Source organism: Cynara cardunculus, assembly GCF_001531365.2.
Source record: "Cynara cardunculus var. scolymus isolate 2C chromosome LG 11, CcrdV1, whole genome shotgun sequence".
NCBI lineage: Eukaryota > Viridiplantae > Streptophyta > Magnoliopsida > Asterales > Asteraceae > Cynara > Cynara cardunculus.
In genome coordinates, this window is record NC_037538.1 from 13,606,767 (window position 1) to 13,622,608 (window position 15,842).

Sequence of the window (15,842 nt, forward strand, 5' to 3'; positions counted from 1 at the left end):
ATTTTATGATATCTTCAAACATATATTTTATTMAAAAATAAAAACATCATCGCTTTCTCAAAATCACATAAAGTCATATTATAACATCGATTGAGATAAATAATAAAATGAAATATTAAAATCATGATGTATCTCGTTGCATTGCGCGAGTACGCTTCTAGTATATTATAAAAAGTAGGTTTATTTTTTCATATAATTACTATTTATTATGTGCTAAAATAACATGTCATTTACTACAATTGAACGATTTTATTTATTTGAACTTGAAGGACGTTCAAATAATATTTTACTTAGTTGACCAATAGGAGGCTGCAACGTGGCACTAAAAATTCAAAAAGGAGAACAAATCGATCCCTTGAACCGGTCCGTGTGAAAAATGTGTAATTTGTCCTGAATAAATAAATATCAAAGGTTTATTTATCGGAATCCGAGAGGAGACGAGCCGAGGCCTGAGGACCAAACCTAGAAGGACACGAGTGTGAACCAACCATTCAGGCCTAAGAGAATACTCAATTTTGAGCCTTAACAGGTTAAGGGCCGATCCTTACAAAGTCAATGGCTAGTTTTTTTAATGGAACTGTTTGGAATTGTCAAGCCAATCGATTTGACGGAATTTTACTTGAAACTGACAAACTGTCTTATCGGAAATACTCATTTCCTACGATTCTAGATGCCAATAAACATTGAGAATAGTTTCTTTCTAAACTAGTGCCTATTTCTAACCGATTGAAGCACGTCCAAAACAAGTAAGACCGACAATACACTGGCATACCACACCGCTCCTAAAAGCATTAGATAGTAAGTGCCAGTCGCCATGAACCTCATGGGACATATGCATTGAGTTGCATCATATCCCTCCAAAAAGAACAACAAGAACACGAATGAACAGAACTACAGCCGAGAATGAGGGCGGATGATGAAAGAAATTATAAAATGCTTTAGCGTTTTAATTTGACGTGGGTAGTTTAATAATCTATCAATCTTATCCCATCCTCATTTTCCTGGTTTTTGTTCTGTTCAGTTCCGCTCTATCTTGCGTATGTACTCATCTTCAATACAAGCACACTATTTAAACTCATTAAGGTCATTCAAATAAACGACCCCAAATTATTGAATTTTAATCACATAATCAAAAGTACACTCTGAAAACAAAAAGACAAGTACAAATGAGCGATAAATCCTTTTTATTATTGAATAGAGGCCGTTTAGGCGCTTAGCGATCAAATGTTAAACCAGTCGCTAGCTGCAGCTTAAGCATCTGAACAGACTGGTGCATTCAGCACTTGTTCCTACATTGACCAAACCGTTGAGATGGTCAATCAGATTCACAAGGCACTCGATCAAAATCTTGTTTCCGATCAGTTGTTGTTACCTGAACTGCTGCTGCTGTTTTCTCCATCCAACGCATGTGTCGCTAAATAGTGTTGTTCTTCCGCTTTCTGGAATTCAATCACCTCTTGTGGTCTTAAAAAGCTCGGCTGATTCGTGGATGAAAGCAATCGCGCCCACATCCTATCCGTAATCACAACTGTGTTATGATGACCCACTATACGCTGCATGAAGAAACACATTATTAGACTTGCAAATAACAAATTGAACATACGAATTTAAGGGGGTCTTTGGTATGCAAACAAGACCGACTGGAATGGGGCAAGAGTGAGATAGACAGGTGAAAGCATTGTTGAAGTATTTAGGGTTTTATTTTGACATGAGTAATTAAATAATCTATAATCTTGTCCCATCTCTCAGTTTTGTTCCACCTATTTTGGTGGGAGAAACAAATTGCATTTTTGTCCCTATCCTTGTCCTGCTATTATCGCACCAAACATGGGATAACAGATTTTTGTTCTGTTGTGTCCGGTCATATACATTTCTTGCAATGAAGTTTAATGGAGTTCGAAATGCATCTGATTCAACGTATTAAAGTATATACTGAATTATCAAGTGAGTCTGGCAAAAGATAGGTCATCATACATTTCATGAGGCTCAATGGAGGTTGTTGGAGGTAGTAAAAGACAAACATACCAAAGAGCCTTTAGTCTAGCAATATATGAGTTACCACAAAAGCCATCCTACTAGGAAAAACAAAGGATTCAAACCTCACCAAAGAAGAGGGGATTTATGAGTTCATTTCCCGTATATAAATATTATATACTTAAAAAAAGACAACCATGAAAAGTTTATAGACAAGGACAAAGACGAGACTTTTCGGTCTAAAATTTCTATTGCTAGTTTGAAATTTCAAAAAGAAAATCTAGAACTATTTGGTAAATCATATTCAATGGTTATTATACGAATAAACCAAACCAAACGGGCTCAGTGTACCCAATAGTTGATTACAAGTCATTGCATAATAACAGTTATGCATTCAACAAGGATGTCTACGTCTTTACCTGCTAGGCTAAAGCCACAAGGACATTCCAAATAACTTTCACTGAATGATTGCAAATGAACTCAGACACTCTTCACTTTTAATGAAGTTTGAACCCCTAATCTCACAAAAGACCAGAGGCCCATATACCACTAGGCCAGAAGGCCCTTTGATTTTTGAATGGTAGTATTTGGTCTTTTGTTGAAAAAAAAAAATGTACCTTCTTGAACAGTGCAAAAACAACATTTCCCTTCATAAGATTGATCAAATTTGTATCAGATTCATCATATACGATGGGTTTTTAGCCACTATATCTTTTAAGGTAGACATCAACTCTATGTACATCTTACCCTCCCTAAACCTCACTTGGTGGGATATAGTGGACTCATTAGGTTTGGTACTGTGTTTGATTATTATTGAAATTTAAAGATTCGAGTGGTGATAGAAGACTAACTTACACTAAACGGAATATAAGTCTGTCGACCATGCACAAGCCCACTAATAAAGCCGGTGTAACCCGCCATGGCTCCATGAACACAACTTTGAGCAAGGAGAGTACAGTAAATATTGTCGGCCGGATTACTTGGAACCGCACGGATCATGTAAGTGGGATCTGCATGACTTAACCAGTTTGCTCTTGTTAAAAATGAGGATCATCGAGGGTAAATTTATCCGAAAATGATAGCTTTTGGACGAAAAATCGGACAAGCGGGCAAAAAAACATCTAACTTCAAGATGAGTGACCAAAAATTATTTCACTCAATAGTATAAAGGCAAATGAAAATACTTTTTCCAAGATGGAACTCTTGATAAGATAATATTATCGAGTAAAATACGTTCCATCACGGTATCATAAGAAGTATTTATTACGCTATTGTATCACGTTTACTTTTACTTTTTTGCCCCTTAGTCTTCCTTTCCACCAAAAAGAACATCAATTGATTGGTTTTGTTCTTAATAAACTGATATTATATCAATCTCTAACAGAATCTCTAAAATAATAAAAAAATTGGTGAGTTTTTAATAAAATTTGGCTTCAATAAAATCCCAAAATCGTTCTCCAAAATGGAAATTATATATAAACTGTTGAAGATGCTCTTAATGTTTTAATGATAAACTGTTGGAGATGCTCTTAGTGTTTTAATAATGGAAATAGTGTCAAATTTTATATATTTTTGACCCGAACCAAAATTATTTTCTTCAATAGTTTATAGGACAAAGAAAGACTCTCTTGATAAGACGGTGAAAGTTACCAATGTATTTAAGAGTAATTGGCAAGGATTTGCGAGTTGCAAAGTGAGCCTGCAACGAACCAAGATTCAATTAGAACAAGAAGAATTTTTTTAAGTACGTAATATTTATATATAGCAAAACTCACACACACTCCTGAAGGTTCAGGATTGAACCCATGACCTCCAAGAAGGTTGGGATCTACCGGTAACGCAAATGCACTGCCATTGACCCTTTCGTAACAAGAAGAAATTTGAACCGAAGCTGAAAAGAAGCAAATGATAATTAATTTGTAATTAGTAACATTAAGTTGAAGATTAATACCTTAATTTTCTCAGAAAGCCACATCCCAACATCTTTAAGTAGTCTGTTCCCTGAAGCATCTTTTGCGACTGTAGAATGGCTTTGTGCAACAAGCTCTTGACCGGCTCCTTCTGCTACGACTATAACCATGTGCCCATTTTCCTTAAGTCGTTTCTCTACATATTCGAAAAGCCCGCCTTCACCTTCCAAATAGAAAGGCGATTCCGGGATCAAACATAAATCCACGTCACGACTTGCAAGAGTTGCATACATTGCAATGAACCCTGAAATATAACAATAGAAAACAGAATATTAGATTAATAATATGGAGGGTTTAGAAGAATAGCCTTCTGACATATAGTTTTTTTAATTATACGACCTTATGACAGATCTTGAGTCATTCTTGTGTTAGGAAGAGGCATTCTTCTGCTGACAGAGTCATTCACAAATCTGTCATAAGGTTATTATCCTAAATAACCCCGATTCTACAAAGATCCCTAAGGTCCCTTTTGGTTTGCGGGATTGGATTGAATTTGGAGGGATTTGAAATTGAATTTCATTCAAATCTCATTGGTTTGAAGGATTGTCTGGATTTGAATTCTTGGGATTTCAACAAGCATAGGATATTGAAATCCCATGGGCTGGTTGGTATTTCATGGGATTTCGTAGGCTTTATATAAAATAATGTTTTAAAGTAATTTAATTATTTTTATAATTATTTATAAATAATGGAATTCAATTCCATTCCAAATCCTACGAACCAAATACACCAACGATTCCAAATCCTTCCACGAAACCCATACCCCTCAAAAACATTCCATCAAACCAAATAAACCCTAAGTGATACAATTTCCATGTAAATTGGAGGTAAAACTTACCACTGTAGCGCCCCATTAGTTTAACTACCCCTATGCCGTTTTCCGCACTCTCTGCCTCAACATGTGCGGCATTAATGGCTTTTTGAGCCTCTTCAACGGCCGTATCAAAACCAAATGACCTGTCAATGACCTGAAATAAAATGTGGATATAAACCAATTCAAACCAAACAAACCCGGTATATCACGCCATAAGGGTAAAATGTGCGCAGACGAAATAAAATGTAGATATGCAAGTCAAAAAGGCAACAACCACCTAAACCAATAAACAAAGGGACAAATGGAAGTTTGTCTTGGTTCCTATTTAGTGTAAAAAATATTTTTTTTTCTCATTCAATGTAACAAAATTTCAAAAATATCTTATTTTGTACCCATTTTGACGTTGTCATCAAATGTTACAAGACGAACAGGTTATGGTCATGGTCATGGTCAAATAGATACAAAATAAGGAATTTTAAAACTTTCTTACATCCGTTGAGAAAAAAAATGTTATACTAAATAGGAACTAAACCAAACTTTGATGCATTTTGAGAAATACAAAAAACCAAAATTAATTTAGCCAGATACGAAGATACCGCAATGTCATTGTCAATTGTCTTCGGAATCCCAGCCACAACAGCTTTAATCCCACGTTGTCTGATTTCCTGTTATATATAATGAATCTGAAATGAGTACGAATGATGTATATAGGCTCAGTATGTGGCTCACAAAAGCCTAAAGTTTTGGCTCGGCTATATGATCGGTTCCTATGGACTCATATAGGCTAGTGCAGGATCAGCTCATCTAGGCTCAGTTCCTATGAGATCATATAAGTTTAAAGCTTGGTTCAGTTTCATATGGACCTGTATAAGATTAAAAATAAACCTTTAAAAACAAAATGATCAATAAACCATTCGTAGAAATGTAGCTAGTAAGTCTCCAAGAGACTAAAAGTAGCGGACAAACCAAATATTAATTACACTATTGTTCTCAACAGGCTCGGTAGTGAAAAGAGGTGGGTCAGCTTGGCTTAAGCTTGAGCTTGCTATGCTTTCTAATGGGCCAGCCGGCTCACAAGCTCTTGCAAGTCTCAACTATACCACAAAAGATAAATGAAGGGACACAAGAGTAAGTGACTAAGGGATGTTTCTTAAGTCCTGTATGGATAAAAATGTCTTTGTGCATTAATTTGTCTGTATAGATTGAGAAGGTTTTTGTTTGGGAGTGTTTTTTCATGGATGGATAAACATGTCTTTTTCATGGTTTGGAAAAAACTTGGCTTTCTGCATAAACCTTCCCCTAAAAGCTTACTGAAAATAAGCCATTTTCTATATCATTAAGCCACTACCAAACATTCATATGTAGCTGACCGAATAAGTTGTGAGTCTCGTTAAGCTCATAAAGCTGCTAACAAACAAGCTCTAAATGGCCTAGATAAGTAAGTTAAGAAAATTAACCACAATAAGATATATAGCACCTGAAGATAACTCTTATAAAGTTATCAAGTAACCTACTTCATAAATAACGGCTGCACCTTTTTGAGTTCCATCACCTCCAATTATATAAACCTGAAACATTCAAATAACTCAATCAGACGTCAAGTACCATGAACTCTTAGCGGAAAAATATTAATCAAATTCTAAAAAAGAAGGTTGCTATATCTCAAACTTCAACCACCTGATTGATACCACGGTCCTGAATGCTGTCAACTATCTTTGATTTTTCATGACCCCCTCGAGAGGAACCAAGAATTGTACCACCGCGTTTATGGATATCATTCACAAATTTGGGTGTCAATGTTATGGTATTTTTTGAGTAGAAACCTCTGTATCCTCCCTGCAGAAAAGAATTTGCATCATCAAGGGTTGTCATATGGACATTCATATAAGCATTTGCATCATTCAGCCAAGCTAATGGGCTGTTTTTTTATTATGTTCATCAAACAGTTATTTTAATCGGTGCTTAATCTAGACTGATGGGTAAAATAGTCAGCACAACAAACAATAGCAATTTAACTAATCCATACAGAAGGCTTAATCCAGATAGAGCTTAATAGAAAGCAACCGAATAGCCCCCTAACTTCGGTTTGGTTTTATGAAATCTGGTTTGGCCATTTCCGGATATCATTGCATGGGGATCATTTATTTGTTTCTATACTATTCTCACTACTCAAAACTACTTATGAATTAAAAAAAGAAGTCAAGGTCAATACACAGGTAACATCAAACTCATCGTTAATTCATCTACTCAAATCCAGATTCCCTGTTACTAAAAGAATCATATTGTCTTGACTGGTAAAAACTAGACTCAAAAGCTTAAAACGAACATATTTGTCTGAGAATCCTCTTAACGTTGTTCAGAAGCAGACGACAGTGACATTCATATTTTATTGTGGAACATTATGGAACTCATTTCCTATCCATAAACAAGAATACAAACAAGCTTTGAGAACACCGGCAAATGTCCTTCTCTAGGAAGTCTTTATTACGTACCTGTTATTTTTCTCTAAGAAGTTATATGAGAAGGTAACTTACGGCTAAAAGGTTTTACATTGTATAATATCAACATATATGGGAATTCAAGTATGCATGCATCAACCATGAAGGCCAGCTCAACTGGCAAATAAAGGGGTCTTGGGGTTCCTCCCCGGTTAGTCTCCTAAGGGCCACTCGGGATTTCCTATTATCTTCAGGGTCCTATGGGATTACTCGAGGAGCACACAAGTTGGCCTGGACGGCTGGACACCCACAGTTACCAAAATAAAAGTATGCATGCACCCATGGCCAAGTCATGAAAGTTTCGAATTAGAGTTGTCAAACACTAAGAAATGCTTTGAAAATAAAAATTTTGAGATGTTGATTCAGAGACTTACATCAATCCCAAGAACTCTGGTAGCGCCATAAATGTGATAAAGGGCACATACAATTTCCCTAATCACTGTATTTAACCCAGGGCACAAACCACCACATGTTACGATACAAGCATGCACCTCATCTGATGCAAAATAAACCTGCAGCATTTAAGGCTATTTCTTAACAAAACTACGTTTCTCATTACTGGTTAAAAAACAAATTCTACAAGTAAATAGTATACCTTTTGGCGGGGTCCAGCCCTTCGAAAATGTACTCCTCTTGGACTATCCTTGTGGACAACAACCTACAAGAAGACATAAGCAAATCTGTCCGATGGATCTACTTGCAATTGTGTTTTTACTCTAAAATTCATAACTGTATTACTTTGATGTCTTCAATTAAGGGAGTGCCATAATTTTGTTTCAGAAGTTTCTGTCAAACATACATAACTCAAATCACTGATCCACATGTTTAAATAAAAGGGTACACTTTGAGTTCCGAAATTCAATTGATATACTTTTAGCTTTAAAATATTTTGGGTTAATGATAACAACATGAAACCGTATAAGAAATATGACAGATTTGATGATGTTGGTGAAATCAGTAACAAAATCTGCATCAAATCTGTATATTGCGAGTACTAGTTACCCTTTTAGAGCGTGTGAGGACCTTTCGGCAAACTATAGCTATTTAACACATAAGAATTAAAGAAATTTGATAACTTACCTTTTCTGGCACAGTATCATCATAATCAACAAAATATTGCCTGAAATTCGGTAGGACATACTGTTATTAGAGATTAAAATCATGTGAAAATTTCATATTGCAGGTTGAACCATAAGAAGATGAAAATATACTCACCTTACAACTGAATACGCAGGATTGAATCGCATTGGATTGTGGTGAGTCTGTAGAAAATAAATAACACACAACAAAAGTGAATCTATGATTAGTTCACTGAATATAGTCCATGTAGCATATAGAGTCCATGTAATACAGCTCTCATGCACCATGGCTACTCGGCTTTATGAGATTGGGGAGTGCATTATGCGAAGAGGTTTTTCTTGTGACTGAAAACCATGACCTTGTCATAAAACCTTACTGGTTGCTGCAAGGCTCACACCCAAGTTCCATGCAGCAAGTAATGAAAAAAAATACTTGAAAACCTATTATATTATTTACCAAAAAAGTATGGAAGTGGTATTTGTCTCCCATTGTCAGGTCCTCAACGTATATGTATATATGTGGTTTGGGCACCCTCTTCTTTTGAGCTACCTATTGTGAGCAAGTTTCTATCTAAACCCATTTATCATGGTACCAGAGCGGGCATTTAGTTGTGGGAATTGCATTTGTTTGTTTGAACCATGGCCTGCACGCTACGCCTGAAGGAGTGTATTGAAGTAGTATTTGTCCCATATCGCCAGGTTGTCAATATTAGTATACGTACATATGTGGTTAGGCCCCTCCTCTTTTGAGTTGGCTTTGGGAGTTAGTTCTATCTAACTATATTTATCAAAAAGACCATAGAAAGAGAAGTCACAAATCATGATTCATGTTCCATTTAGCATTAACCCCTATATCTCATGTGTGGTAGCAATATGGATGTCATAACTAACTTGCCATATAGATTAACTATATTTTTCACAAGAAAAGATTCCACCTTAAATCTAGAAGGAATCCATAAACGATCAAACTCTTGCTTTGAAATTATTATTTTGATATTAGTTTGCAGCAAATTTAACACCAAACTTAATCTTTCTGCTATATTGTGTATTTGATGTTGTTCAAAATCATATATCCACATCAACTTTGGTGACAGCCGAAGTCAAAGTGTGACCTTCTCCCAGGACCAAAGAATTGTATCCTGATCAGCCTTAAATGAACAAATATAACTCTGATTTCACAGCCTTACATGAACAAAAACCAATTATAGTGTCATGACCTCCAACAAAAATTTGATCAAAACCCTTCAGCATATCATGCAAAAGGTCCACAACCGACATGAGATGATATACTATAAGGTTCTGAATGATGTGAAGTGTGATGTGGTGACGAGGTCAAGCATCGTTTCCTTAGGAGCCATGGCATTTTTCAAGGCATGGCTTAACGAGCAAGTTTGTATATCATGTATATAATTATAGGGTTGGAAAACCTCAAAAAAATGAAACCCTGAGAAACACCCTGGTAAAGGTTCATCTCGACGATATGCACATGTGCATACAAGTAATCTGTAAGCAATTTGTCCGGTATGCACATGTGCATAACATGCAAACGTGCATCAAAACCAAGAAAGAGCTTCAATTACGTGTATGCACAAGTGCATATCGTCCAGAAGAATAGTTATCAGGGTATTCCTCGGTTTTTCATTTTTTTGCAGGTTTTCGAACCTCCCTCTATAATTATATATATATGCATATATTTTTCTACTATCACTCAATGATATTGAACAAATTAATTTCATATAAAAATAAAGAAAGCATATATATTAGTAAAAGGTAAAAACTAAAAAACTTGTGCCATAACGCGTGTTAAGACACCATGGCCTGCGCATTGCCTTGCACGGCTATGGGGGTAAATGCGAAATGCCATGACGAGCCTTTTAGGATCCGGTTACCTATGGAACACTTATCTCATAACAAAAGTATACTTTTCCATGAAAATTGCAACGTTTCATTTGCAGCATATTAAAGGAGAGCATTTGATTATTCCTCAAATATACAAAATACCCATCCAAAGTTGTGAATTCATATCAATAGAAACAATTTACCATAATAATGGGTAGATATTTTCATGAACATCCAAAAAGCTTGGTCGCAATTTTGATAGGGCAAATAGAAGGTATTTTTTTAAATAACCAAAAACAATAAGAACAAATCATCTCATTACCAAATGAAAATGCTCAAATGAGGAACAAATAGAGAGAGATTACTTTGAGATCAGGAATATAATCAGTCAGATGAGGAACATCTTCAAGAACGTAACCATAATCCCCCTTTTCAATCTTCATCTGAGAATTGCTGCGCTCTTCCATTTCTCTCCTCTCTATAAACTAAAAGTTGCAATTTGTTCAAGAATCAAAAGATGGATCTGTTTTATTGGATCCTCTTCAATGGAGATGCCAATAATTAATGGAAATCGCAAGCTATAATTGTGTGGATCAATTTCTATATATGAAGAACGTTTGGCGGACACGAGTTCAAAGGAGAATGTGGGAATTTGAAGACAGAATTTCGAGTCACAAATCTTGAGGTTAGTAAATGAACGAAAACCACAAGATTCGAGGATACTGAATTCAAAAATTTGACGAACGAATGGCTGAACAACTTGCTTCATGCTTGCCATCCGATGATGGGAGGAAATGAGGCTAGCTCTAGTTATGGCGGTTTTCAGTTGCGTTTTTGAGCTTTTAAATGGATCCTGTTATCTAGGATCCGACCCAATCTTCTTACCCGCTATATTTTCATATTTTGAAAATTAAAAAATCACTATTATCAGTTATTTTATCGAGTAATATTCTCGATCATTAAATTGAATTATTGGTAAACTCTTCCTATTTAAATAAATACTAACCGAATAAGAGTCTTTTATTACATTATACTAGTTGTGTATCCGTACAATGTGGCGGGAGCCCTAAATTTTAACGATTTTGAAGTTTCACTGGTTTTATTAGAAAAGATTTAACGATGATATAAGTTACATTTGGTCTTTACATATTAATACAATTTGAATAAATAAGAGTTATGGTTCCAATTATATAGTCTATCGATGAAAAAATTGTATGACAATTTAAAATTCAATATATTTAAAATCCAACATATTTAAACGACTCCACAATTGTATTCGATTTACATCAAGAGCAAAGAATCAAAAGATCGAGAGCGAGACCGAGACCGAGAGTTCTAGAACAATTGAATGGGAGATGAATGAGATAACTTTTAATAACTCATGGTGAATATCAGTTTGAATCTCACATTGGGGGATGGGGAGAAAACATAAAGGTATGAGAGGGTGAAGGCATGAGTGAAGGGTGTCAAAAGTATATTGGGAACATGAAAAGAAAAAGGTAATGTGTATTGATAAACATTATGAACTCTATGTAGTCTTGTTTATTAAAAGGCTTATGATTAATAAGAATTTACAATTTTCATTATCTTTGATTTATTTTCTCTTTTACACGTTATCAGCTGATGTGGTGAGTGATGTGGTTTTCAACTCAATATTATTTGCTATTCAACCCAATTTCATCTCATCACTCGCCGCAATGAGATTTTTATTCCTCCTTGGACTTCATACCTGAGATCTTCAGGCACTTTTGACCTTTTGAAGTCCAAATTTAAACCAATCGGACACCACCCTTGTGGTTAATTAAGTCAATGGTTTTAATTTGGTATTAAAATGTCTAGTAACTTAATCACGGATTTAGGGGCCATTTACTAAACTCTTACCCTATAAGTGCTTATTGGGCATTTTCCCTCATTGGATGAACATGTCAAGGGCCAAGAATCTTACCTGATAAGAGCAATGATAAGGATTGAGAGTCTTACCCGGTAAGTGAGGATGACGACTCTTACCCAGGTAAGTACTTATCGGGTAAATTGTTGTATAGAATATTGTTTTGATATACTACAAACTTATCAATTATAATGTTGATTTCTACCCGTAAACACTTACCGAGTAAGCATTTGGGTAAACAACTTCTTAGTTTTAGAATTGTCTTCTCTACATAATATCTAAATGTTTATAAGTTCCGACTTATAATTTTCCAATCTTACACTTCCAACTCATATATATTTTGGTTTTTTACCAAAAGCTCCAAAAAAAACACCAATGAGATGTTAAAAGTGTGAACTGAACTTTACGTCGTCAAACCAATATTTATTTATCTCATGACAAAATTTCTGAAAATACCATTAAGGTATTAAAACATTGATGTTGGTTTGATATGCAAAACACGTATTATTTTTGGTATCATGCTAAAAATATAAAATTATCGTTGTAATCTTCAAATTAAATAAATCATAAGATATCAAAAGGATTTTGTCAAAAGGGTATAAATAACCCTAAGGTATGTAGGAATTTAAGTAATTCATGTGATTCCCCTATTACCTGGAAATCCAATAGATTAAGTGACTTAACTTTGAATTATTGATGAAATGGGATCAACAGAAATCTGCTTACACGCAAAAATCCAATATTGTTATGATAATGAAATTTTATTCATAACATAAAATAAACCATAAGACAATCGTATATTCTCCATTTTCTATGACATCTTGGACTTAGAAGGACTCGAGTACCATAAGATAGATTCAGAAAAACACAAGTAAATATGTAAAATTCATCGTACCCTTTTGACCCTAAAAAACCGATTGTTAAGGTAAAAGTGATTTTTTGAGACGATACATCAGTTACAACCTTTGTAGAACATATCGTTAGCTAGAAACCCCCATGAACCACCTCCCTGAAAAGAAAATTGGGAAAATTCATTACCGTGTACTTTCCAAGCTAATCATACAGTGAAATAAACCTACTTGCTTGATTACAATATGATTTTGTTGCCTTATACCCTTTTGTGCAAGAGAATTCAAGTTTTTAGCTGATATATGTGAGGTTTCAGCCATCTTGCTTGATCAATTCTTTGATACGGAGCATCAGTATCACATGAAGCATTTGATGCTTATGCTAGTGCCGCAAAACAGATTGATGAGCTAGTAGGTTTCTATAATTGGTGCAAGGAGATTGGTGTTGCAAGATCATCAGGGTATCTAGAAATCCAAAGGATAATTGGATATTTGCTAGACATCAGAAGAATTTGTGAGGCATAGAGCTAAAGCTATGAAAAGAAGAAAACTTGAGGTTGTGAAACAAGTTAAAGAGGTAGATCCATTCTCTGATATGAATGAAATAAAGGCTTTTCGTGGACCAAAGACCTATGCTACCCCCATCGACTCATGACGTCGAGCCGCATAAGCCTGAAGCACAACACATTAGTGACTAGTGGACCTAAGAGTTGCGGCAATGACAGCTGATGACCAAGGAAATAAATTTGCATTGGCTGATTGTGCGAGTAAATGGTTTGGCAACAGTATATTAAGGATGGAATGTAAGGTCAATTTAGTCTTGTGAAGAACAAAATTCACGATGGGGTTTTTAGGGGTTATCTTGGTTTTTTTATATTGAAATATTTATTTACATGAGTTGTATATCAGTCTTTTAGGAGATTTCTTGTTTTTTTTTATTTAGAGTGAAGTTTTATTGATAACAAGTGCATAAACATTAAGTAACATATATAATAAACTGGTGCAAATTCATTACAAATTGTATCATAAAAATTTGCATACCAAAGTTTATGGTACAGTTTTTTAATGAATTTGCACAAATTTATTATTATGTTCTTGATCTTTATGCAGTTGTTATTGATGTTCTTACAGGTTAAAAAAACTCTTGTAAATCAAAAACTTAAATCTAACTAAAAATTAAAAAAAAAAACCCTACAGATTTTGTAAAACTCATGTAAATAAATACAAGAAAACCCCTTAAAACCCCAGATATAGGTTTTGTTCTTGGCTAGACTAACTTGACCTTGCTTTTCATTCTTAGCATACTTTTATCAAACCGTTTGTTCTTGCACAAGCAACTCCCGGAACAAAACCACCTAACAACCCTAGTATTTCCTTGACCACTAATTGCCAGTGCCTCCTCTCGTGGGAATACTAAGTCACAAGTTGTGTTGCGGTTTAGGCTCAGTCGACTCTACCTCAGGAGGTGGTTGGGGAGCATAAGTCTCTGGTCATGGAAAAGCCTTTATTTCATTTGTATCAGGAACCGGATCTTCCTATTTAACTTATTCCACTTTCTTCTCGATGGTTTTTCATAGCTTTAACTTTGTGTACCATAAATTATTCCTGTGTCTAGCAATTTCCAGTTTATGATTTGAACTTCTGGACACTCGGATGATCTTCTAGCACCCACACTCTTGTATCAATTATTAAAATCTACCAGCTCATCTTAATAATTGATACAAGAGCATGGGTGCTAGAAGATCTTCAGATTATCCAGAAGTTCAAATCATAAACTGGAAATTGCTAGACACAGGAATAATTTATGGTACATAAAGTTAAAGCTATGAAAAACCATAAAGACATAAAGTGGAATAAGTTAAATAGGAAGATCTGGTTCCTGATACAAATGAAGTAAAGGCTTTTCCATGACCAGAGACTTATGCTCCCCAACCACCTCCTGAGGTAGAGTCAACTGAGCCTAAACTGCAACACACTGATGACTTAGTATTCCTAAGAGAGGAGGCAATGACAATTAGTGGTCAAGAAAATATTAGGGTTCTTATGTGGTTTTGTTTTATGATATTGTATATGTTCTTAATGTTTACGTACTTGCCATCAATAAAAACTTCACTCTAAATAAAAAAACAAGAAAATCCCCTAAAAGATTGATATACAACTCATGTAAATAACATATTTCAATCTAAATAAAAACCAAGAAAACCCTTGAAAACACTGATGTGAATTTTGTTCTTGACGAGACTAACTTGACCTTACATTCCATCCTTAATATGCTGTTGCCAAACCAGTTATTTGCACAAGCAATTGCCAATGCTAATCTATTTCCTTGATCATCAGCTGGCATTTCCTCTTCTCTTAGGACCACTAATCACTATTGTGTTGGGCCTCAGGCGGCTCAACCTCACGCGGCGATGGGGTAGCACAAGTCCCCCGGTGCATGAAAAGCCTTTATTTCATTCATATCAGAAAATGGATCCACCTCTTTAACTTGTTTCACAACCTCAAGTTTCTTCTTTTCGTAACTTTAGCTCTATGTCTTACAAATTCTTCCGATGTCTCACAAATATCCAAATTATCCTTTGAATTTCTGGACACTCTAATGATCTTGCAACCCCAGTATCCTTGAACCATTTGTAGAAACCTACCAGCTCATCAATCTGTTTTGCGGTACTAGCATAAGCATCAAATGTCTTTACCAAATCCTGATGTTCCATATCGAGTAATCGGTCAAGCAAGATGGCTAAAACCTCACATACATCAGCGTAAAGCTTAAAACTCTGTTACATAAGAGGGTACAGAACAACCAACACCATCTTGTTGTTCCTTGTCATACTAGTAGTTCAACATGACAATACCAGTCCAACAACATACATAATTGTCCTATTTGTTTTTGTAACATGAGAAATGTCTGGATTTGTTTAAATTATCTATT

General features: G+C 35.2%; 1 protein-coding gene across 1 annotated transcript; it reads right to left on the reverse strand.

Annotated features, from left to right (window-relative positions):
• Window positions 1-1,148: 1,148 nt before the first annotated feature.
• On the reverse strand, window positions 1,149-10,888 carry LOC112521536 (ATP-dependent 6-phosphofructokinase 6-like). The gene is made up of 14 exons (XM_025130449.1): window positions 10,540-10,888; window positions 8,472-8,518; window positions 8,337-8,376; window positions 7,852-7,914; window positions 7,631-7,768; window positions 6,436-6,594; window positions 6,273-6,326; window positions 5,355-5,423; window positions 4,783-4,912; window positions 3,926-4,188; window positions 3,625-3,673; window positions 2,830-2,984; window positions 1,373-1,553; window positions 1,149-1,289 (listed from the first exon to the last, which is right to left on the reverse strand). Exons 1-14 carry the CDS (start codon window positions 10,639-10,641, stop codon window positions 1,240-1,242), a joined length of 1,500 nt encoding a protein of 499 aa, XP_024986217.1. The 5' UTR covers window positions 10,642-10,888; the 3' UTR covers window positions 1,149-1,239.
• Window positions 10,889-15,842: the final 4,954 nt, after the last annotated feature.